The sequence below is a fragment of the Anarhichas minor genome, unplaced genomic scaffold (genome assembly GCF_050575085.1).
Source record: "Anarhichas minor isolate MPS153535 unplaced genomic scaffold, ASM5057508v1 ptg000007l, whole genome shotgun sequence".
In the NCBI taxonomy this organism is placed as follows: domain Eukaryota; kingdom Metazoa; phylum Chordata; class Actinopteri; order Perciformes; family Anarhichadidae; genus Anarhichas; species Anarhichas minor.
In genome coordinates this window covers 15,890,209-15,914,230 of record NW_027466453.1, presented here as the reverse complement: position 1 = coordinate 15,914,230, position 24,022 = coordinate 15,890,209, and the positions used below count along the sequence as shown (strand labels likewise).

The following is a 24,022-nucleotide window of genomic DNA, read 5'->3' as shown; positions in this document are numbered from 1 at the left end:
GTACCAATGAAGGAAGTAGGTACATTTACTGATGTAGAGTACACTTTTGTTGTAACTGTTCTTAAGTATTTACATGTATTGCCACTTTATACTATAAAGTATGCAGTATAATGTAACCAGCCAGTAAACTTACATTTGACAGTAGAAGGATATTATGTTCATGCTGTTAGGTGGCACAGCCATGCAGTGGTTGACACTGTTATTTTCTAACCCGGTCTTATTTGTGTTTTGGGAGGATGAGTGCTTCCAGTTAGCACTTACTTAGCATCTATTGTATTCATAAGAGCTTATTGCACTTATGTTTTCATATTAGTTTGTGGCACTTACTGCATTTGTTTGTTTCTGCACTGTACGTTGGCTCTGGTTTATGCTCTTAGATGCTTGTTTGAAAGGAGATGCACTTATGACTTCTGGTGACTAGTTGTTCTCTCCAAAACCGATGTTGAATACACTTATTGTAAGTCGCTTTGGATAAAAGCGTCTGCTAAATGACTGTAATGTGATGTAATGAATAGAGAGTGAGAAAGAGATACCATGCCTGAACCAAACCATTGTTAACATGATTGTTGGTGAACACTGACTGCTGGCAGTGAGGGCACACAGTTTGTTGATGTTAGATGTCATTACCAGATTTGAGGATGAAATGTACTGACTGCACTGACTCAGCAAGACCAGCAGAGGCTGCCAATAGCACAGCAACTGTAACGTGATAATGACTTTGTTTTATTTCTGTCTTTCCAATTCCCCTTTCCTGTAATTTAAGTCATTGATGGAAAGACATTAATATAAAAAATACTTTAAAATGTAATGTATATCAATGTAGATGTGAGAATTGCAACACATCCTTCATGTGAGAAGCCTAAACTTCATATGAGCTGCTCCTTACTCGTCTTCTACAAGCAACACTCAAAATGTGAACGTGCATCAAAAGAAGAAGCAGTGAACAATATCTGCTCTCAGATGTGTGTCCATCAATGCGTGTTCACTGGTGTGTTTCCTGTGTGTGCAGGGTGTGAACATGCATTCATCAACATCTTCTGACAAATGGTGCATCTGGGAGAATAATTTACTAAATGAACGTCATGCTGTATTGAAGAAGACTTGACATTAGTGATTGAGAGCATAAACTCATGTTTACAATGTTTACTGAGGTAATAACTCAAGTGAGACGTAGGGTCAGGTAGGTATATATAGGGCCTTCTTTTTGTAACCAGAGAAGTCGCCCTTTTTTGAAAGTTGAAAAGTTGAAGGCATTTCCACATTTGCTTCACTTTTCAGACCTGCAGTCTGACGTCTCCTACAGAATAAGGTTCCCATACATCTAAACTGCAAAACTACTTTGTCAGGTTTAATGAAGACTCCATTGGCTTAAAATTACTACAAAATTAAAACAAAACAAAAACGCAACAAAAGTACTTTGTTAGCTTTACGCATCAAAACTACTACTTGCTTTTGTTTAGGTAACAAAAGTACTTCGTTCACATGGGACACAAACAGCAATCTGCTGAATTAAAATCTGCAGTCCTATTGGTCATTTTGATTTTCATCTGGGTGGAGTTGTAGTTCCAACATTTCCGACGGTACGTGAAGCCACCATCACAACAGCTGAGTTGTTGACCAGATCACGTGATGACGTCACATCGCGCTAACAACGTAAGATGATTTGACGTAGAAGACGTAGAAAGAGAAGAAAATACCTCAATCATATTCTGAAAGAGATTCTGTAAAGAAATGACACGAGAACATCATAAGGTTTTCACAATTGTCAGTAGAAATATACAAATATAAATTATATAAATAAAAATATATGAGTATCTCCTTTCAACACTCCACTCAGATGGGACACCTTTACACTGAATCTTAATATAGCTTTATTAAACATGTTCATTGACAAGCACCTCTGATTGCACTCTGATGGATCAAAGTGAAATTACTCATACAATCATTTTACTTTAATTGGTATTTGTCACCATAAGATGTCAATTCATGCCCCCAGTTTACATGCCTTACCACATATTACATACAATTGTGTAATACTGTGTGGATCACTTGCATTACAAGACAATCTAGTGTATGGTATGGACTAGAAGGAATGAGATAAAAGGAGACTAAATACTAATTTCATTATTTATGTTATTTATTGTGGGTTTTACCTGAGCAGCAGTATTAGCACAATGATTCAATAGCAGGTCCAAACATTGAAATAAAACAATAGATACAGCATATATGTAATCAGTAGTCTGATATAAATTTCACTTTTCAATCATATTTAGCCCAGTTTTAACCTAGACATGTGTTATGATTACTGAGAGACTGGAACATCAGAAATCACCACCTGAATCAACAAAGCATAGCTAACATAATAATAATGCAAAAACTCAAGTGCATAGTGATAGTGATGCAGCCTATCATGCTTTATTCAACTAGGTAGAGGTAAGACCATTTAGAGCAGATACTATATGCATTACATGTTTAGAAATGAAAACTAAAAAAACATAGTCCCACTTTATTTAATTACATCCTGTTCACAAACTGACTTTATTTCATGCTGAGATAAAGCAAGATTTGCCTCAGCAGTTTGTAGGTCTACAGGCTGTTGACATAGTCTTCTCCCGAGTTGATGATCTTGTTCAGTGCGCTCAGTATCAGTGTATCAACCTCATCATTTGTATCGATCTCTGAGTGGTAGTTTTTCACAGGAAAGATGCAGGTCGGTATAAAGCCCAGCTTAGCACTCAAGTCGTCCACCTAATTTGGAAAAATTGCACATTTAAGGAATGCTGCTCAAAAAAGATTTTTGTGTTTAAATTTTAAAATGTTAAGCAAAATTGTATTCCAATTAGAATAACAACTCTACAAACTCATAAAATAGAAACTTACCACTTGCTTCAGGTACCTGCTCTTATACACGTTCTTTATATCGGCCTTGACCTCTGGACAAGCTTCATCAATTTTGGTGAGAATAGCCACTTGGGGAATCTCTGCAGATACAAAGATCCAATTCAATCAGATTAATGTTTGTCAAGTTATTTGATTTAATTCATGAATCCCAAAAACTAAACCTTACCCAAGTCTCTAGCTGCAAGTCTGACATCCCTCATCTTTATCACAGATTCATCATCCAGTATATTTTCTGTGTTGGCAGCGATGACACAAACCAGAACATGAACTTGGTCGTTCAGAGTGGGGTCCTTGTTGTAGTTTTGATTATCCTCTGATATTTGAGAGCACGGATTGATCTAGAAAATAATGTAAAATTGAATTAAAGAATAACTTGTGCAAATAGTTCCTTAAATGTATCTTCACGTAAATAAAATTATTTATGCAAAACAAATCACAAAGCTGGATTGTTTTACTGAAATATATCCAACAAAACTTAATGAATTCAGTAATTAATTGGACTGTACTTTGTAACAATCTTTTATGTGCCCCTTCATGGCCTGTTTGATGTCTTCCACACAAACTCCTTTCTTAGTTTCCTTCTCAAGACCCATCAAGTCAGTGAAGACAAAAGGGTAAAATGTCCCTGGTCCTCCTTTATTGAATTGGTACGTTCTGTGCTGTAAAACAGAAAAGCGATATGATGACATTATTGCTTCATAATGAAATATGTCTATGAGGCTACTTGCTCAGCTGTTGCCTGAGCTGTGTACTGCAATTGTCTTTGCAAGTGCACACAAAAATAAATAAATCAGAAATACTAGTTGAAAGAGCTGTTACGTGTCATGAAGTTTTACAGTTCATAACATACGACCTTAGTTAAACCACACTGAAATGGGATTCATACTTTTCTGGTGAAGCTCTCTCCAGCAATTGTATTATCCGCCAAAGCTCGATCAGTAACTCTTCCTTGTAACGCACTGTCGACAGAGTTGAGGAAGCTGGACTTGCCAGCACCTATAGGTCCATGAAGCAGAACTCTGAGCTGTTTGACTTCTTCGTTATAAGGCTGATAATTCTCCACAAACTTCAGGTATTTGTTTTTATGGCTGTTCAATAAAGAAAAGGTAAGATTATATTTCAGATCACAATGCACTTCAACATTATTATCAGTTTTCCATATGTTGCACATATTTTGTGGTTGCTGCACGGTCGTCACAGACACCAAACTAAACCATCATGAAACTGAAACTGAAAGAAACTAAAATGACAGTAATAGAGGCAGTCTCAACAAAGGAGTGCTGCAGTTGCACAGTTTTGTTTTAACAATAGTTAGTTGAAGAAAAGTCATTAAACACCAGAGGGAACATAAATTAAACAAACCACTCACCCCCATACGCGCCTCCATTCTTCCATCAAAGCTGCAGAGTGCACACATTGATGTAATATATCCGTCAAATAAATTATTTCAACACAAATGAAGAAACTTTTATTTTTTATCTTTATAAATGTATCAAATGTATTTGTGCAGGTTTGACTGTGTGCAGGGTTTTATTCACAACTTTTGATCTACTTATCCCTCTCCTTCACACTCGTGAAATAAATGTGTGATGTAATCTTCTGAGTTTAAACAATGTTCTGAAATATTTTGAGTATCTTACGGTTAGGAGGCTCAGGAGCAGGTTTTGACGATCCTCCACCCATGGCTACAAAAAGATATAAAAGGCAACATGTAAACAAGAAACATTATTAAACAATATTTATTACCAAAAACAAACCAAACTTCGACAGAATATTTGAGGCTTCATATTTCAGAATATTCATTTGTAAGTTCAGACATGTTGTAAGTTATCACCGGTAAAACAGACTCAGGTGCTGCACAAGCAAAATATTTATTCTTCTTGAATATGTGTATCCAATTGAATTCACAGAAAACACAAAAGTTAGAGTATAGAGAAATTCTTCCATCAAAGCTGACAAGTAGAGTGCACAAATTGATGTAATTATCCGTCAAATAAATTATTTCAATACAAATGAAGAATCTTTATACATTTCTCAAATGTATTTGTGCAGGTTTGACTGTGTGCAGGGTTTTATTCACAACTGTTGATCTACTTATCCCTCTCCTTCACACTCGTGAAATAAATGTGTGATGTAATCTTTTGAGCTTAAACAATGTTCTGAAATATTTTGAGTATCTTATGTTTAGGAGGCTCAGGAGCCGGTATTGACGGTCCTCTATCCATGGCTACAAAAAGATATAAGGTGTAAACAAGAAACATTATTAAACAATATTTATTACCAAAAACAAACCAATATTTGAGGCTTCATATTTCAGAATATTCATTTGTAAGTTATCACCGGTAAAACAGACTCAGGTGCAGCACAAGCAAAGTATTTATTATTTTTGAATATGTGTAATTAAATTTACCCAATTGGATTCACAGAAAACACAAAAGTTAGAGTATAGAGAAAGTTAAAGTACAAAGATAAACTGTCAAGAAATTATTATTTTTTTTACCTTCCACTGGATCCAAAGAAGTATCTGGACAGAAAGAAAAATTAAATTGTACCTCTGCATGAATTGAATGATACAGTTCATACAGTAAGTCATGCCACTATAAGAGCATTGGGATAAACATCCATCACGGTCTTGTAGTTTAAGATGACGTTTCTCAAAATTACTAATATTTAAAAAAACATCTTACATCCGCTGTTATGCCCGTGAGAAGAAGTACTGCAGTCAACCCACCGTCTACCTTGAAAAACACTGTCAAGCCAACACCCGCGATGTTTTGTGGTACTTGGTTTGCGTTACTGCAAGAGCGTGCACTGACTTCAAAACCAACTCAGAGTGTCACTCAGATAATATCAGGACATCCTGATGCAGAGTTCCAAAATGGAAGCCCTTTAAAATCTGATATATGAGCCATCCATCCATCCATCCATCCATCCATCCATCCATCCATCCATTCATCCATCCATCCATCCATCCATCCATTCATCCATCCATTCGCGGTGGCAGCAGTCCAAGCAGGCTGACCCAGACTTCCCTCTCCCCACAACATGTTCCAGCTCATTCGGGATCCCGAGGCGTTCCCAGCCCAGCTGGGAGATGTAATCCCTCCAGCTGTTCTGGGTCTTCCCCGGGGTCTCCTCCCAGTTGGGCGTGCCCGGAAAACCTCCAATGGCAGGCCCCAAGGACGCATCCTGATTAGATGCCCGAACCACCTCAGCTGACTCCTTTCGACGCGAAGGAGTAGCGCCTCAACTCCAAGTTCCCTCCTGATGTCCGAGCTCCTTACCCTATCTCTAAGGCTGAGCCCGGCCACCCTACGGAGGAAACTCATTTTTTTGTATCCGCGACCTCGTTCTTTCGGTCACGACCCAGAGTTCGTGACCATATGTGAGGGTTGGAACGTAGACCGACCACTAACTTCAGAGCTTTGCCTTCCGGCTCAGCTCCCTCTTTACCAAAACGCTCCGGTGCAGCGGCTGCGTTACTGCTGCAGCCGCACATATACAGTAGTAGGAAATATACAATGCAAATAATTAATGAAAAACATAGAACATGTTATGCATCACTGCTAGCAGTTGCTAACAGCAAGAAGATGATAACAGGAGACACACAGGTAAAACCATCAAGACTGTGGTCACAAATCTAACTAAAAATAAAGAAAATATAGTTCAAGTATGTCAAAGTTATGTCAACACGTACCAAATTGAAATGACAGTCAAGACAATTTTCACTTTCAAGTTCAGTGATTAATTGCGTATCGAGGTAAAAGTGAAGGCTTAACTCTGCAGTACATAAAGCATGTCTTTCATAAAAGTGTGTTTCTGTTTAAAATTCATAAAGAGACATTTTATGAAACCATATGAATAAAATCAGTTACACATTACCCGCTGTTACATAATAGAAAGTCCTTACCGTTATATCTGCAGAGTGCCACTTCAAGTAATGTGGACAGAAAGAACGGTTCTTATGATCCTTACTTTCACTTTCAGGATGAAGCCAGTCATGTGACTTAAAAGAATCCAAAAAATGCGTCATAGAAAGTACCAATGAAGGAAGTAGGTACATTTACTGATGTAGAGTACACTTTTGTTTCTCTGCAATTGAGAAAATAAGCTTTTTATACAGTATTCTAAGTTCCTTTTTATCACTTTGATAAATTATGTCAAACTATTATGCTTATGGTAGCACCAGGTTGTGGTGTTGTTCTTATTGTAGCTGCTGGTTGTTGTTGTGGTTGGGTGGTCCATGCTCATTGTTGGACCAAGGCCATCAAATGTCACATAAAGTTTGTTAATATCTTATTTAGTTTTGAAGATATTGACCAATGAATATATAAAATGCTTTTTCATACCACATGTGTCTTCTAGTGCATGTGAGCTGCCCCACTGGCTGACTCATGACCTCTACTCTGCACTGCCCTCATATGGTAACAGCTGATAACGCCGTCCAGACCCACAGCAGCGTCATTGAAGCACAGCTGCATGCACTGCTCAAAATATTATGATCAGAATCAAAGGAAGGGTGTAGAGTAACAAATGTAAGCTTCCCTCCCACACTCAGGATAGTTTCATTTTCACTTGCACGTAGAACACTTTGTGATAATACCGACTAGGGCAGATATTAAATATATGATACTGCACCATGACATTAGTGTTGCCACAGCTATTTGAAATATCGATGAATAAACACCAAAGGTAAGAAGTTGAATTTACGGAAATGGTTGAAACATTTAATTCCAGCATAAGAATAAATGCTGACCTATGGTGGATATTTACAGGCACATTCATGGAGAACACACAAAGAACATGTTGAAGGTGAAGACACAAAACTATTCATTGCTCTCCTTTGACTGTGTTTTGTGTGAAGGTGCTTCCTCACCTTTGTCTACTTGCAAACAACAGAAAATGCAGTATTATGTTTGCATGTGGCTTAGCTAACTACAGTAACTTGCTTCAGCTAACTTTTCCCACCCCATCATCATCCTAGTGATCAACAGCACCGATAGGCATAGGCTGCTCAAATAATCTTTTGATATAATAAAAGAAAAAAACCTGCAATAAACTATTTCATTGGAATAAAAAGCAAGAGGAAAAAACATTTCACAACAGCACAGTTCACATACATGTTGATATAACATTGTGTATTTTTCATATTTATTACACAATGTATTTCATGTAATGTTGCACTACACACAAGCATATTTTTTTGCAAATCCACATTTTGAACAGGTTATTTTGTATTTATTTTATCCCACAAAGTAAAATAGGAGAAACATTTTTTAACTAACTCAACTATGATGCATGTGATGAAGCCTACAAAATATGCATAACATGCTTGAAAATGAAAATAAAAACCACAAAAAGCATCCTGCACATAACTGTTATTATTATTATTTTTTTAAAGAAGCAATTTGTTCATGCTTCATGCACCCTTTAGTGTCTGTATGAGGCACACTGGGCTTTACTAACTCCAAAGAAAACCCACCCACATCATTATTATATGCTCAGAGCCACTGACGTAGTATAAAGAGTGAGATAGTCCACAGAGAGAGGGAAGGAGGGGATGTGGGTCAAACAAACAATGGACTTTCATCCAGGAGACCACTCTTCGTGTCCCTGCAAAACTTAAAGTAGTCGTAGACTTTTTTTCACGTCAGTCGTTAGTCATGTGAGTCGTTAGTCACTCAGTAGTGACTGAGTTGTTAGTAAGTTAAGTTAACGTCGCCCACTCTCTTTTCCTAAACCTAACTTTCTGTAAAGAAGGAAGTTTATTTTGAAAAGAAACTATGCATGCAACAAGTGGAAACTGACACGTAGAGCTTTGTTTGAGGCTTAAGGCCACTGACCAAGCGTTTGTATTTGACCAGTTGGGAGTGAGAATGTGTGGACTGGTCATCAGCAGTATGTAGGTCTACAGGTCGTTGAGAAAGTCTTCTCCGAAGGTAATCATCTGCTTCAGTGCGGTCAGGATCAGCGCATTAATATCATCATTTGCGTTGGTTTCTGAGTGGTAGTTCTTCACAAGAAAGATGCAGTTCGGTGGAATGCCGAGCAACTTGCTGAATTTGTCGACCTAAGAAACAGGATTTCAGTTGATTAGTAAATGGCAAAGTTGTGACTAAAAAAATGAGATTCTTGTGCTCAAATTCTAAAAATTGAACTCTAACAACAAATACAAAATCACCAATAAAAACCTACCTGTTCCTTCAAGTGCTTGATCCTGTATGTTTCCTTTATATGTTCTTCCGCCTCAGGACACGCTTCATCAACTTTGGTGAGAATAGCCAGTTGGGGAATTCCTGTCAAGACAGAAACATAATCCGTATTTGCTTTGCTGGTATTTTGATTCATAAAACCAGATCTGGTTCCATTAGTGAACACAGTCATGACCGTTGTGATGTCGGCTCTTACCCATTTCAGTGGCTGCTTGTCTGACTTCTCTCAACTTCTTCACAACTTCATCACTTATTAAAGATACTGAGCCAGCAGGAATGACACAAACCAGGACGTGAACTCTGTCTTCCAGAGTGGGAGATGAGATGTAGTCCCTATCAGTCTCCTGAAGCTGGGCTGCAGGCTTGAACTAGAAAAACGATTTAAAAAAAGATTATCTACTGTTAACTATTCAATATAACAGTTAAATAGTAGCATTTGGCACCATGTAATGCAAAAAAAGTGTAAAATGCAAAACCGTATGAAAAAAGAAAAGTAGAAAACTTAAATAATGTCAGAGTTCAAAGAGTTGTACCTTATAACCATCTGGCACATGTCCCCTCATGGCCAGTTTCACGTCTTCCACATCAACTCCTGTCTTAGTTTTTTGCTCAAAGCCCATGATGTCATTGAAAATTTTATAAGATTTTATAAGCCGTGTACTGTAAAGCAGAAGGTGGAATTATTTGCATCACTTGAGCAAATCCCTGATAAATTTGCAATAAAAAATGTCAAACAGACATTGTTTCTTCCAAGAAAACAACAGGTGAGGCATTCAATTAAAGCTATAAATCTAAGCTTGTCTGCACGGTAACAAAAAAATGAACTGGATGTGCAATACAATTATACCAAATGTATGTGCTGTTTTTGCCAAAATGAAAGTACACAATCAAAAATTCAGAATCAAACTCTTGTTGCTGTATCTCTGCTGTCCTCTCTATTGCACTGCTGATTAGGCTACGTTAAGCAACATCTAAACTGTAACAGGTTCACAAGGCTGGGCTCAGAGTTTTAAAGTGTTTTAGTTCTCTATTTCAATCCTTTATTTTAACGTTAATTTATTTGTACTTCTAGATTTACGCAAATATCAAACACATTTAAAAATAAATATGCGTCGTTTTAACTGAGAAGCCATTCATCATCTTTTACAGCTGTTGGTGATGGTGACATAAACAACACTAGCTCCAAACTCTTTTGCTAAGAGTCAGTGTTGGATGCATTACCTACAGTGTCATAATGACACATTAATGTAGAAAGGCAATTGAACACATTGGCCTACAATACATCATAGACGTCCAATTAAACTGTTCAGTTACTAAATGTTAATCCTTCCAACCAATCACAATCCTGATTTGTTTTAGTGACCATGGTATAAAGCTAAATATTAGATAGTGTACGGAAATTATCAGTGGAAATGCACAAATGTGATCAGTTATCTTTAATGCTTTCATATCCATATCAGTTATAAGGCTGTGATGGGTTTTGAAACATTTAAACAGTTCTTTAGAATCACCACAATTAACAAGTTATTCATACCTTTCGGGTATAGCTGCTTCCAGAGATTGCATCTGTCAAAGCTCGACCACTAACTGTGCCTTTTAAAGCAGTGTCAACAGAGTTGATGAAACTGGACTTGCCAGACCCGACCGGTCCATGAAGCAGAATTCGGAGATGTTTGACATCCTGGTTTCGAGGTTGGTAAGATTTCACAAAATCAAGATTCTCCTGGTACTTCCTTTAAAACAAAGAAAAAGAACATGAGAACAGTATACTTTATTATATGTATTATTAAATGTACAACATGTGACTCATACTCACTCCGTCACATTCCTCCATGGCTCACTAAAATATGCTAAAGAGAAAGTTACATGTGTTAACATAAAGCTGTATCGTAAAACTTCGGCAACATCATGCATTCCTTTTGGTAAATGTTAGCGTTACACATTTCAATCACTTTCGCAATATTTGGAACATTTAGAAGGTGACATTATGACAATTCAAGACTTACCTCCCCCCATTGATGTAAAGGGAGACATTAACATGTAAATGTGCATGAATTTAAATAAAATGTTCTGGAGAAGGAATGTTGCAAATGCCTAAATTGAAATGTTAACTTGAATTAAATACTCTTAGTGGTAAAGATGCAAATGAAAGTGTTTATTTCTATTCATTTTTCAAGGTTTTTTTCTGAATAGAAAATGAAGCTGCTTAACGAGAGTGAAGAGCTAAGCCATATACAGTAGTAGGAAATATACAATGCAAATAATTAATGAAAAACATAGAACATGTTATGCATCACTGCTAGCAGTTGCTAACAGCAAGAAGATGATAACAGGAGACACAGGTAAAACCATCAAGACAGTGGTCACAAATTTAACTAAAAATAAAGAAAATATAGTTCAAGTATGTCAAAGTTATGTCAACACGTACCACATTGAAATGACAGTCAAGACAATTTTCACTTTCAAGTTCAGTGATTAATTACGTATAGAGGTAAAAGTGAAGGCTTAACTCTGTAGTACATAAAGCATGTATTTCATTAATTAAAATGCATAAAGAAACAATCTTCTGAGTTTAACAATGTTCTGAGATATTTTGAGTATCTTACGGTCAGGAGGCGCAGGAGGCTCAGGAGCCGGGTTTGACGATCCTCCACCCATGGCTACAAAAAGATATAAGGTGTAAACAAGAAACATTATTAAACAATATTTATTACCAAAAACAAACCAAACGTCAACAGAATATTTGAGTTTTTTTTTTTTTTTATAAATTTTATTGAAAGACAAGAGACAATATTAGACAATACATAGACATAACAACAAGGGGATGACAAAAACAGTGGGATAAAAGCTAGCAAACATCATATAGTCAGTGTGTGTGTATATGTGTGTGTGTGTGCATGTGTGGGAATGTCCTTGAGCCTTTTGAGATGGAAGGAGGAAAAAAAATAAAAAATAAAAATAATAATAATAATAATAATAATAATAAAAAACAAAGTATGTGTGCATATGGATGTTCATGTATGCATGTACGTGGGTTTCAATTGGTTGTCAGGCAAGAAAAACAACAAAACAAAAATCAATAATAGCAATAAATACATTTTAAAAAAAATAATTGATATATACTATACAAATTTTAATATTAATAGGATGGGTGATGTCACGTTTGCAGAAACATAGTGAGGGATGACCAGGTGGAGTAGTGTTCTGTTGTATTGTATATGATGGACGAGGTTAGATTGTCCATTGAAATATATTCTATCATTAAGTTTCTCCAGTGTGTGATGTGTGTGTTATTTCTTGATTTCCAGTTCATGAGGATAGTTTTCTTGGCGATAGTTAGGGCCACGAGGAGTAATTTGCGATTTGTTTTACTCAGATTTATTGTTGAGATGTCTCCTAGTAAGCACAGTGAAGGGGATAATGGGACGAGGCAGCCCAGGAAGACAGACAGTGACTCAGTTATTTCTTTCCAAAAGTGATTAACTGGTGTGCAGTGCCAGGTGGCATGAACATAGCTATCCGGGCTGTTTTGAGTGCAATGTGGACAGATATCTGACGTGAATCCCATTTTAAACATTTTTTGCACAGTGTAATGAATTCTGTGAAGTATTTTATACTGTATTAGTTGTAAATTGGCATTTTTAGTCATGAAGTAGATGTTATTGCAGATTTGGTTCCAGAAATCAGCATCAGGAGTGATGGATAGGTCTGATTCCCATTTTCTTGATGGTATGGATAATGTTTTGTCAGACTGTGATATTACTCCATATATTTTTGAGATTAACTTTTTTGAGGAGGGGATATTAATTAATTCTGAGGTTGAGGGGGGTAGTTCTAGGTTAGTGGCCTTAGTGTTAAGTTTGGATTGAACGGATGATTTGAGTTGCAGATATTCCAAAAATTGATTGCTCCTGATGCCGTACTTCTGAACCAAGTGGGGGAATGAAACCATGGTGTTATTATTGAAGATATGTTTCAGATGAGTGATGCCTTTAGCAGACCATGTGTGGAGATTAAGAGGTGTCTTGTAACTTAGAAAATCAGGATTGTTCCATATGGGAGTAAAATTTGAAGGTGCAAAAGTGATGTTAGTGATTTTGTGGAATTTCCACCAGGCTGTCAGAGTTTCTGCTATTGTTAGTGTTTTAAAGCAAGGATGGCGTTTGATAGATTGGCTTAAAAATGGTAGGTCAGAAATCTGAATGCCCTTACAAACTGTCTGTTCTATATCTAACCATGTGTTGTCTGATTGGTTGGGGTGGATCCATTTAAGAATATATTGAAGTTTATTTGCTAGAGAGTAGTGAAAAAAATGTGGAGCTTCAAGTCCTCCTTGTGTTTTTGGTTTTTGTAGAGTGGCCAGTTTAATTCTCGGTGTTTCATTTTTCCAGTAGAATTGAGTAATGATTGAGTCAAGTGATTTGAACCAAGAGTGAGTGGGTTGAGATGGTATCATTGTGAATAGGTAATTTATTTTAGGAAGTATTGTCATTTTAACTGTAGCTATTCTGCCCATGAGTGATAGTGGCAGGTTCATCCAGCGGAGGAGGTCGTCATTTATTGTTTTAAGTAATGGAGTGAAGTTGAGTGTGAACAGCTCTGACAGCCTGGGGGAAATATGTATTCCCAAATACGTGATGGCACCTGTGCAAAAAGGGATAGGTGGTGTATGGGCTGCCCCATCCCAACTGTTACTATCTAATGGAAGGATGGATGATTTACTCCAGTTAATGGAGTAGTCAGAGATATTGGAGAATGATTCCATGACTTTAATAGTTTCCTGTAGTGATGAGTAGGGGTTTTGTAGGAAGAGCAATATATCATCTGCATAGAGACTAATCTTGTGATGGGTGTTGAGTGTTTGAATTCCTTTTATGTAGATATTCTGACGAATGGCTGCAGCTAACGGTTCAATGAAAATAGTGAAAAGTGAGGGAGAGAGTGGGCATCCTTGCCTAGTCCCCCTGTGCAGTGTGAAACTTTGTGAAGTTTGTCCATTGGTGATGACAGTGGCTGAAGGTGAAGTGTACAGAATTTTAACCCAGTTAATAAATGATTCCCCAAAGCCAAATCTCTTTAATGTGCTTGTAAGAAATGGCCAGTTTACTCTGTCGAAAGCTTTTTCTGCATCTAAGGAGGCTATGATGGTACCAGTTTGTTGTAATGATGAGTAATTGATTAAATTAAACTGTCTGCGTGTGATAGTGGATGAATGTCTACCTTTGATAAAGCCGGTTTGGTCTGGATTAATTATGGATGGAGTGACTTTGTCTAATCTGTGAGTTAGTGCCTTAGTGATGATTTTAATATCTACATTGAGAAGAGAAATGGGACTTTAACTCGAAGGAAAAGTTGGATCTTTGTTTGGTTTGAGAAGGAGTGATATACTGGCTGTGTTCATGTTGGCTGGAAATTGCAAATTTTGTTTTATTTCAGTTATCATTTTGTTAAAGAGTGGAGCTAGAATGAACCAGAAGTGTTTATAGAACTCAGCAGGGAAGCCATCAGGACCTGGTGCTTTGTTATTGGGCATAAGATTGAGTGCAGTAAAACGTTCGTCCTGTGTTAATGGTGAGTCAAGTACGTTGATTTGTTCTTTGTTAAGCTGTGGTAGATCAATGCTGTTGAGAAATGAGTTGATGTCTTCTTGATTTGGGTTCTTTTTAGATGAATATAGATCGGCATAAAAACTTCTGAAGATTTTATTTATTTCATCGGGTGAATTTGTGGGCTTCCCTGCAGAGTCCTTGATTGAGATTGTTGTTTTTTCTTTATTTCGTTTAATTTGATTTGCCAAATATTTACCGGATTTATTGCTATGGTGAAAATGTTCTTGTCTAAGTCTGTGTATGAGGAATTGAGTTTTATTATTTATAATTTCATTTATTTGGAATTTATACTTTCTTAATTCGTTCTGGGTTTCCGTTGTTGGGTTACTTGCATTAATGGTTTCGAGTCGGTTGATTTGTTGTTCCAGTTCAGCTTCTTGTTGTTTTTCTTTCTTTTTTTGTAAACGGAGAATGAGATGATTATTCCTCTTAAAACTGCTTTCCATGTTTCCCACAGAAGGGTTGATGATGACTCTGGGGAATCATTTATTTCTAAGAAAGATGCCCACTCTTTTTTAATAAGACTGTCAAACTGAGGGTCTTTGAGAAGAGATGTATTGAAGCGCCATCTAGTGATAGGCTTATGTAGGCTAACTCTATTCCATATAAATGTTACGGGAGCATGGTCGCTAATAATGATAGGATGGATTTTCGAGTCTGAAATATTAGATATGATTGAATTGCTGTTGAGGAAGAAGTCAATGTGTGAGTATGAGTGGTGAACTGGTGAGAAGAATGAGTATTCTCTTGAGTTTGGGTGTTGTAATCGCCAAATATCGCCAAGACCAAAATCACTCATGAACTGTTTTATCGTGTCTGTGGATTGCCAGGTACGCTTATTATTTGGATTTTTAGATCTGTCTACTGATGGGTCGATAACTGTGTTGAAATCGCCTCCTATTATGACTGGGCAGTTACAAATGTTTGAGAAGGATGAAAAAAAATTATGAAAAAAGGATGGGTGTAGCGGACCCCAGCCGGACAAATGCCTCTGCTTTTGAAAGGCAGAGGCATTTCGTAGTGGCCATTCGTATTTTTCCATATGCTCTCATCTAGCTTGTTGAGAAAGGTGATGTCGTCTTGTGACACAGTTTCACAGTCTTCACTGCCATCCTTGAAGTCAGATTTTAGAATTTGAATAGCATCTGCAGGTGTTACCAGAGGGAGCTCTTTAACTGTGATTCTGTGACACAAGCCACTTGTGCTCAGTGAATCATGGCTTTGTGAGGAGCGCCCCACATTAGACCATCCTAGATCCGTCCGTACAGCATACATAGGGTTCCTCATCTACTCCTAGAATGACTTGTCTTGGTGCCATTGCTCTGGAACAGTTGTAGCCTATCAGAAGTCCTACTTCACAGTCCTTTAGTGGTTGGATTTTGTCAGCCATTTCTCTGAGGTGGTTCCATTGTTTAGCCTTCTCACAAGTGGGAATGTGAGCACGGTTTATAGGTATGCAGTCCTTTGTGTAGGCACCTGGAAGTTCAACATGAATGGATGAACTGTATCCTCTTATACAAAGGCCAGAAACACACTCACTTGGGAGAACCGTGTTCTTTCCAGTCATCGTGGTCAACTTCAACTTCACTGGATACTTGTCAGCAGCTAAACTGTCACTCACTTCTTGGTCGATGAATGTGGTATTGCTTTGAGTGTCGAGTAGAGCGTAGACAAGCTTCTCAACTGTAGGGTTGTGTTTAGATGACACCCACACAGGCATTACCATTGATGTGTAGGATGCGCCCTCACCTGCTACACTGAGGGACGTTGCAGCGACACCTTGATTTGTCCCTGTTTCTGATGAAGACCTTTCATTTCCATAGCTGTAGTCATGGAGGACTGTAGGATGCTTTCCTTTGCAGTTGTCACAGAAGTGACGGTGACGACAGTCTTTTGCACTGTGGCCAGATTTTAAGCATCCGTAGCAAAGTTTCTTCTCCCTTACGTAGTTATGTCGCTCTGCCAACATTTCCATGAACTTAGGACATGCATGTAGCTGGTGTCTATTATCTTGACAGAGAATACAGGGCATTTTAACCTGTCTCTGATCCATCCTTTGGTTTGCATTGTCTGTAGCTGTGTGAGTGGTAAGAACACTGGCCCTGTCTCTCTTTGTGTCTAGGAGATTTCTCTTTTCAGTGTTAGAGTCTGATGCATGAAGAGCATGGAAAGATGTAATTGGAGTGCAGGCAATCTCAGCTTCAGTTGACACAAAGATTGCAAAGTCCTTCAAACTTGGAAATTCTTGTTTCTCGTTTAGTCTGTGTGTGACTTGTCGGTTCCAGCTTGAAGCTGCCCAGTCTGGTAGTTTACGGGTGAGCTTCAGGTTTTCCTCACAGTCATTTAATATGTCGAGACCCTTGACATGAGGCAAGGCATCTTGACAGGCACTCAGAAAATCTGAGAAGCTTCTGAGTCCTTGAGCATCCTTAGCTTGAATCCTTGGCCAATTGGTGAGCTTCTCTCTGAATGCTCTCTGAATGGTGAATGGCTGGCCAAAGCGACGATTTAGCTTGTTCCAGGCATCCTGATAGGCCTCATCATCGTTTCGGAAGAAAGTCCCATCTAGCACCTGACGTGCTGGACCACCAACGTATTTCTTCAGATAGTAGAGTTTTTCAGCTGGAGCGATCGCCCTTTGGTCGATGAGTGAGGTAAATGCTGCTTTCCATTCAATGAATTGCATTGCATCACCACTGAAGATGGATGGCTCTGGAAGAGGGAGCCTATTTAAGGCTATGCTGTCTTGAAAGACCTGAGCAAGAGAGGAAATGTCTGCAGGAGAGGGTGTTGCAGCATGTGAAAGAGGGACTGTGGTTACAGGCTCATTCCTTGAGTACTCGTTCCTTTCGTTGTTAATGCAGTCAGCGGCTTCACGTTCCATTTCCTTATCGTACACCTTAAGTTTGGCTTGAGCCGCCCGCACTTCCTTCTCTGCATGCAATCGCTCCAACTCACGCTTTTGTGCCTCTAGAGCCTTCCGTTGCTGTTCCTCTAACTCTCTCACTTCCTTTTGCCTTTCTTCTGCTACCATCATCTTATAATTCGCTTCCTTCACTGCAAGTTCAGCAGCTGCATCCACACGCTTAGCTGCCGTGGACGAAGTTATAGAATGGTGTTCAGATTTGCTGTGACTTATAGAAGCAGCAGATCCGTAGACAGACTTTGCACAGTCACGGTGGAGCAGTTCATGAAGGCGGTGTCTTTCCTGGTCCTCATTAAACTCACTTTCTTCATCAATTGCTCTATTATAGGCGATACTGACAATTTCCGTGGTAATTGATTCACACGTATCTACTCGTCTTCTCACGTCAGTGGAAGGTGTGGCGAGATCTCGATTCTCGAAATACATGTTCGTTACGTTATCTTTACTTTTCTTCAGCTCTTCAATGAGAGGCCAGAGCTCGCTCTCTGGCATGTACGTCTTCAGCTGATCTCTTGCCTTACGTACATTGAGCTTCCATTTCTCATACATTAAGAGCAGCCTTTTTTCCCTTCTCTTGGCTTCTTCACCTTGCAACACAAGCATTTTCTCTGTAGGGTTCCGTGCACGTTCAGAGCGTCGAGGACCTTCAGGTTGGTCATCATTTTTGTGAAGATTATCTTTCAGACTGGGTCTCTCAGATACATCAGTCAGTGAGAGCTCACTCTGCAAATCTTGAAGTTCCTCAGTCTCCTTAACGCTACCCGACTCTGACATCGTAAACTAAATTTCTTAAATAATTTAGTCAATAGAAAAACCTTTAAACAGATATTATAAAACCCTTGCAATAAACAGCATGAACGTATAATATCAGATCAACAGTAGAAAGTAACACAGTTGCATTCGTGTGCATATACTCAAATTACTGTAAATATTCAGGCAAGTACCGTGTTAACACAATTCTCAAAGTAATTGGAATATAGCATCCAAAGTAGTAAAATGTTTGTAATTAATAAGAGTCCATATGAATGTAAACAACAATGTCTTTCCTTTACTGTAGATGAGCAGGTCAGTATGAAATGTTCACTGGTTCAGTCTCAAGGCTCACCTTATTTCCTTATTTGCAGTACTGTAGACTGTGGGTAATAAAGGGGGGGGGGGGGGGGGGGGTGTAATGTGACCGTGCTTGACCAATGCACCGAATCCATGAGACCACTACCACAGTTGCCGAAGTGGATCACGTGGTGGCACATGGGCACATGTGACGCTGGACGAATCCATGTGGACAGCATGTGGAGACGTAGCAGCAGCAGGTAGCCGTGAAGACACTCTGTCACGGCCCGTCATAGAGGCAGCAAGTCATCAGATCGGTGAGGGCCAAGCTCTTACTGTAGCAGACCCCAGCCGGACAATGGTGAAGCGTACTGATGTTTCAGAGGCCTTTATTCATGTTCAACCGTTGACTTTTATTTTGAACACAAATTTACTTTTCTCCTTTCTCCAGAAAACACCGTAAGAGCTACGGAACAGATAAAACATAAATGAGCTCTTATGAGTTTAAACATTCAGAAAATAACATTTAAATATACATGGGAGCATATATTAATGCTTCAACCAGATGCCAGTGCCAGCTCAAAACCACAGCCTAGTCATTTAGCTATATCTGTTAAGCTAACATTAGCATCCAGTTGAAACACCAACACATAAAACACAATGAACACAATGAACACACAATACCTTGTTCCCGTTCCAGCTAGGTGCTTAACCGTTAATTATTAAACTCTTATTGCGGAGTAATATATTTATAATACTTTTCCTTTAAGTCTGTACCGTGAATTTCATACTTTTCTTGTGGCGAAGTCAAGCTAACATACTCTGGCGAGATTTGGATCGGCTTCCGGTTTCGCCAAAAAAGATTTCAAAATAAAGGACCCAAAAAGTAAAACGGGACTTACAAAATAAAGGCTAGCAGGAAGTGATTAACTTAAGTAACTTCTAATTAAAAGGTTTGTAGGAAACATTCACAGAACCTCTTAAGAGTCCTTTACAATGGGTCATCAGTGTTTGGGCCATAAACATTACAGATTGTGACTGGACTATTGTTGATGGATATGTTTATAATGATAAAACGGCCTTCAGGATCGGTGATGGTGGAGTTCTGGACAAAATAAACTTTTTTGTTAATTAAAATACATACCTCTCTTTGTTTTGTGTTATAGTGAGCCGAGAATGAGTGAGTGAATTGTGGTGATTTAAATTTGTTGTGGTCTGATTCTGAGAGGTGTGTTTCTTGTATTAAGCATATATCTGCTTGCAGTTTAGCCAGATGATTCAAAACTTTTATTTTTTTTGCCTGAGAACCAATTCCGCGGATATTCCAGGTTAAGAATTTGATAGATGACATGTTGACTGGGTTAATATAGACTGAACATTAATGTTAGTGTGTGTGTGTGTGTGTGTGTGTGTGTGTGCGTGTGTGTGTGTGTGCGTGTGTGTGTGTGTGTGTGTGTGTGTGTGTGTGTGTGTGTGTGTGTGTGTGTGTGAGTGAGAGAGAGTGAGTGTGTAAATGTCACAGCAGAACCTGCAGACACTGAATCAGGGAGAAACAAACACATATAGGAACATGAACACAACAAAGTAAGTAAAACAATACACAAAACAAAAATACAAAGGAGTGTGTGGTCCAGATAGGGTTTCATACTGTCTGGCACATTGAGATGTAGGTGCAATACTATACAGTATAATAATCGAAACAGTGCAAATGCAGAGAAAAGAGAAGGGGCATACCTAAACTACGGAGGGGGGTTATCATGTGTAGATGTGTGTGTGTGCGTGTATGCGGAGCCGTAGGGGCGCGAGAAAGAGAGAGAGAGAGAGTGTGTGTGGGGGGGGGGGGGGGGGTCTAGAAAAGCCAGGGGGTGACGTCCTTATCGCGGTACAATTGTCCATCTATGTATAGTTTGTCCAGTGATATTATTGCTTTCTTTCCTTCTTTCATCATGTGTTTACGGATTGGAAACAAAACTTTGCGTCGTTGCATGATTTCTTTGGGATATTGATCGTTGAGTCCATAGTCCGTTCCTTTGAGCTGCCTGCCTTGTTGTCTGACCTGATCTTTTTGTTTGTAGTGTTCAAACTTAGCGATGATTGGCCGTGGTCGGTTATTGTTGTTCCTTGGTCCCAGACGGTGTACGCGGTGGAATGTGATGTTGACGGTCTCTGCGGGTACTTTGAGTTGTTTGGACATGAATTCTTTGATTGATTTTTCGGGGTCTTCTGTGGTTTGTTCGCTAATGCCGGTGAAAACTAGATTGTCTCTCATGCGGCGTGCTTGTAAATCCAGGATGGTTTCTTTGGTGTCGGCAGTAACAGAGGTGAGCTGGGTGGTTATCGATTTGACAGAATGATGAAGTGACTTGTTGTCCTGAGTGAGTGTGTCGATTTGGTTCTGACTGAATTCCAGGCTGTGGCATATTATTTTTGAATATGTGTAATTAAATGTAAATGTAATATATCCATCAAATAAATTATTTCAACACAAATGAAGAATCTGTTATTTTTTCATCTTTATAAATTCCTCAAATGTTTTGCAAGTTTGACTGTGTGCAGGGTTATATTTACTTTTAATCTACTTATCCGTCTCCTTCACACTCGTGAAATAAATGTGAGAAGTAATCTTCTGAGTTTAAACAATGTTCTGAAATATTTGGAGTATCTTACCCCCAGTCAGTTTTGTCCATAATCCACCCATGCCTACAAAAAGATAAGGCAACATGTAAACAAGAAACATTATTACACAATACTTATTACCTCAGGTGCAGCACAAGCAAAGTATTTATTATTTTTGAATATGTGTAGTTAAATTAACCAATTGAATTCACAGAAAACACAAAAGTTAGAGTATAGGGAACGTGAAAGTACAAAGATAAACTGTCAAGAAATTATTATTATTTTACCTTCCACTGGAACCAAAGAAGTATCTGGACAGAAAGAAAAATGTAATTGTATCTCTGCATGAATTTAATGATACAGTTCATACAGTAAGTCATGCCACTATAAGAGCATTGGGATAAACATCCATCACGGTCTTGTAGTTTAAGATGACGTTTATCAAAATTAATAATATTTTTAAAAAAATCTTACATCCGCTGTTATGCCCGTGAGAAGAAGTACTGCAGTCAACCCACCGTCTACCTTGAAAAACACTGTCAAGCCAACACGATGTTTCGCTGTACTTGGTTTGCGTTACTGCAAGAGCGTGCACTGACTTCAAAACCAACTCAGAGTGTCACTCAGATAATATCAGGATATCCTGATGCAGAGTTCCAAAATTGAAGCCCTTTAAAATCTGATATATGAGCTATCCATCCATCCATCCATCCATCCATTCATCCATCCATTCATCCATCCATCCATCCATTCATCCATCCATCCATCCATCCATCCATTCATCCATCCATCCATTCGCGGTGGCAGCAGGCCAAGCAGGCTGACCCAGACTTCCCTCTCCCCACAACATGTTCCAGCTCATTCGGGATCCCGAGGCGTTCCCAGCCCAGCTGGGAGATGTAATCCCTCCAGCTGTTCTGGGTCTTCCCCGGGGTCTCCTCCCAGTTGGGCGTGCCCGGAAAATCTCCAATGGGAGGCGTCAAGGACGCATCCTGATTAGATGCCCGAACCACCTCAGCTGACTCCTTTCGACGCGAAGGAGTAGCGCCTCAACTCCAAGTTCCCTCCTGATGTCCGAGCTCCTTACCCTATCTCTAAGGCTGAGCCCGGCCACCCTACGGAGGAAACTCATTTCGGCCGATTGTATCCGCGACCTCGTTCTTTCGGTCACGACCCAGAGTTCGTGACCATATGTGAGGGTTGGAACGTAGACCGACCACTAACTTCAGAGCTTTGCCTTCCGGCTCAGCTCCCTCTTCACCAAAACGCTCCGGTGCAGCGGCTGCGTTACTGCTGCAGCCGCACATATACAGTCGTAGGAAATATACAATGCAAATAATTAATGAAAAACATAGAACATGTTGTGCATCACTGCTAGCAGTTGCTAACAGCAAGAAGATGATAACAGGAGACACACAGGTAAAACCATCAAGACTGTGGTCACAAATTTAACTAAAAATAAAGAAAATATAGTTCAAGTATGTCAAAGTTATGTCAACACGTACCAAATTGAAATGACAGTCAAGACAATTTTCACTTTCAAGTTCAGTGATTAATTGCGTATAGAGGTAAAAGTGAAGGCTTAACTCTGCAGTACATAAAGCATGTCTTTCATAAAAGTGTGTTTCTGTTTAAAATTCATAAAGAGACATTTTATGAAACCATATGAATAAAATCAGTTACACATTACCCGTTGTTACATAATAGAAAGTCCTTACCGTTATATCTGCAGAGTGCCACTTCAAGTATGTGGACAGAAAGAACGGTTCTTATTATATATGATCCTTACTTTCACTTTCAGGATGAAGCCAGTCATGTGACTGAAAAGAATCCAAAAAATGCGTCATGGGAAGTACCAATGAAGAAAGTAGGTACATTTACTGATGTAGAGTACACTTTTGTTGTAACTGTTCTTAAGTATTTACATGTATTACCACTTTATACTATAAAGTATGCAGTATAATGTAACCAGCCAGTAAACTTACATTTGACAGTAGAAGGATATTATGTTCATGCTGTTAGGTGGCACAGCCATGCAGTGGTTGACACTGTTATTTTCTAACCCGGTCTTATTTGTGTTTTGGGAGGATGAGTGCTTCCAGTTAGCACTTACTTAGCATCTATTGTATTCATAAGAGCTTATTGCACTTATGTTTTCATATTAGTTTGTGGCACTTACTGCATTTGTTTGTTTCTGCACTGTACGTTGGCTCTGGTTTATGCTCTTAGATGCTTGTTTGAAAGGAGATGCACTTATGACTTCTGGTGACTAGTTGTTCTCTCCAAAACCGATGTTGAATACACTTATTGTAAGTCGCTTTGGATAAAAGCGTCTGCTAAATGACTGTAATGTGATGTAATGAATAGAGAGTGAGAAAGAGATACCATGCCTGAACCAAACCATTGTTAACATGATTGTTGGTGAACACTGACTGCTGGCAGTGGGGGCACACAGTTTGTTGATGTTAGATGTCATTACCAGATTTGAGGATGAAATGTACTGACTGCACTGACTCAGCAAGACCAGCAGAGGCTGCCAATAGCACAGCAACTGTAACGTGATAATGACTTTCTGTTTTATTTCTGTCTTTCCAATTTCCCTTTCCTGTAATTTAAGTCATTGATGGAAAGACAGTAATAAAAAAAATACTTTAAAATGTAATGTATATCAATGTAGATGTGAGAATTGCAACACATCCTTCATGTGA

General features: G+C 38.7%; 2 protein-coding genes and 1 long non-coding RNA gene across 6 annotated transcripts; all 3 read right to left on the bottom strand.

The window, feature by feature from the left end:
• Nucleotides 1-2,119: 2,119 nt before the first annotated feature.
• Nucleotides 2,120-6,852, bottom strand: LOC142944947 (interferon-induced protein 44-like). Its single transcript, XM_076086187.1, has 9 exons — nucleotides 6,812-6,852; nucleotides 5,402-5,425; nucleotides 4,542-4,586; nucleotides 4,271-4,301; nucleotides 3,788-3,989; nucleotides 3,408-3,560; nucleotides 3,068-3,239; nucleotides 2,881-2,981; nucleotides 2,120-2,748 (listed from the first exon to the last, which is right to left on the bottom strand). The coding sequence occupies exons 3-9, from the start codon at nucleotides 4,582-4,584 to the stop codon at nucleotides 2,587-2,589; spliced, it is 864 nt and encodes a 287-aa protein (XP_075942302.1). The 5' UTR covers nucleotides 4,585-4,586; nucleotides 5,402-5,425; nucleotides 6,812-6,852; the 3' UTR covers nucleotides 2,120-2,586.
• A 754-nt stretch (nucleotides 6,853-7,606) lies between these two features.
• On the bottom strand, nucleotides 7,607-18,747 carry LOC142944945 (uncharacterized). 4 transcript variants are annotated; one of them, XM_076086183.1, is made up of 7 exons: nucleotides 16,262-18,747; nucleotides 11,720-11,773; nucleotides 10,930-10,963; nucleotides 10,648-10,846; nucleotides 9,310-9,481; nucleotides 9,097-9,197; nucleotides 7,607-8,971 (listed from the first exon to the last, which is right to left on the bottom strand). In XM_076086183.1, the coding sequence occupies exons 1-7, from the start codon at nucleotides 18,420-18,422 to the stop codon at nucleotides 8,810-8,812; spliced, it is 2,883 nt and encodes a 960-aa protein (XP_075942298.1). In that variant the 5' UTR covers nucleotides 18,423-18,747; the 3' UTR covers nucleotides 7,607-8,809. The 4 variants fall into 4 exon arrangements, 2 of the variants coding, with proteins under 2 accessions (XP_075942298.1, XP_075942299.1); XM_076086184.1 differs by having other exon boundaries at nucleotides 16,472-18,747; XR_012952896.1 differs by lacking the exons at nucleotides 7,607-8,971; nucleotides 9,097-9,197 and adding an exon at nucleotides 9,647-9,773 and having other exon boundaries at nucleotides 9,343-9,481.
• Nucleotides 18,748-21,048: 2,301 nt separating this feature from the next.
• LOC142944955 (uncharacterized) lies at nucleotides 21,049-23,128 on the bottom strand. Its single transcript, XR_012952898.1, has 3 exons — nucleotides 23,033-23,128; nucleotides 21,602-21,625; nucleotides 21,049-21,398 (listed from the first exon to the last, which is right to left on the bottom strand). It is a non-coding gene; the product is annotated as an uncharacterized LOC142944955 (long non-coding RNA).
• Between the last annotated feature and the right edge of the window lie 894 nt (nucleotides 23,129-24,022).

Bases quoted from the DNA above. Each gene is read 5' to 3' on its own strand.
- LOC142944945 (XM_076086183.1), bottom strand. From the start codon at position 18,422: ATGTCAGAGTCGGGTAGCGTTAAGGAGACTGAGGAACTTCAAGATTTG. The intron at 10,847-10,929 runs GTGAGTATGAGT...TTTGTTTTAAAG, and splicing joins CCATGGAGGAATGTGACGGA to GAAGTACCAGGAGAATCTTG. The intron at 8,972-9,096 runs GTAGGTTTTTAT...CCTGTTTCTTAG, and splicing joins TCAAGCACTTGAAGGAACAG to GTCGACAAATTCAGCAAGTT.
- LOC142944947 (XM_076086187.1), bottom strand. From the start codon at position 4,584: ATGGGTGGAGGATCGTCAAAACCTGCTCCTGAGCCTCCTAACC. The intron at 4,302-4,541 runs GTAAGATACTCA...TGCACTCTGCAG, and splicing joins TGCTCCTGAGCCTCCTAACC to CTTTGATGGAAGAATGGAGG. The intron at 2,982-3,067 runs GTAAGGTTTAGT...TTGTATCTGCAG, and splicing joins ACTTGCAGCTAGAGACTTGG to AGATTCCCCAAGTGGCTATT.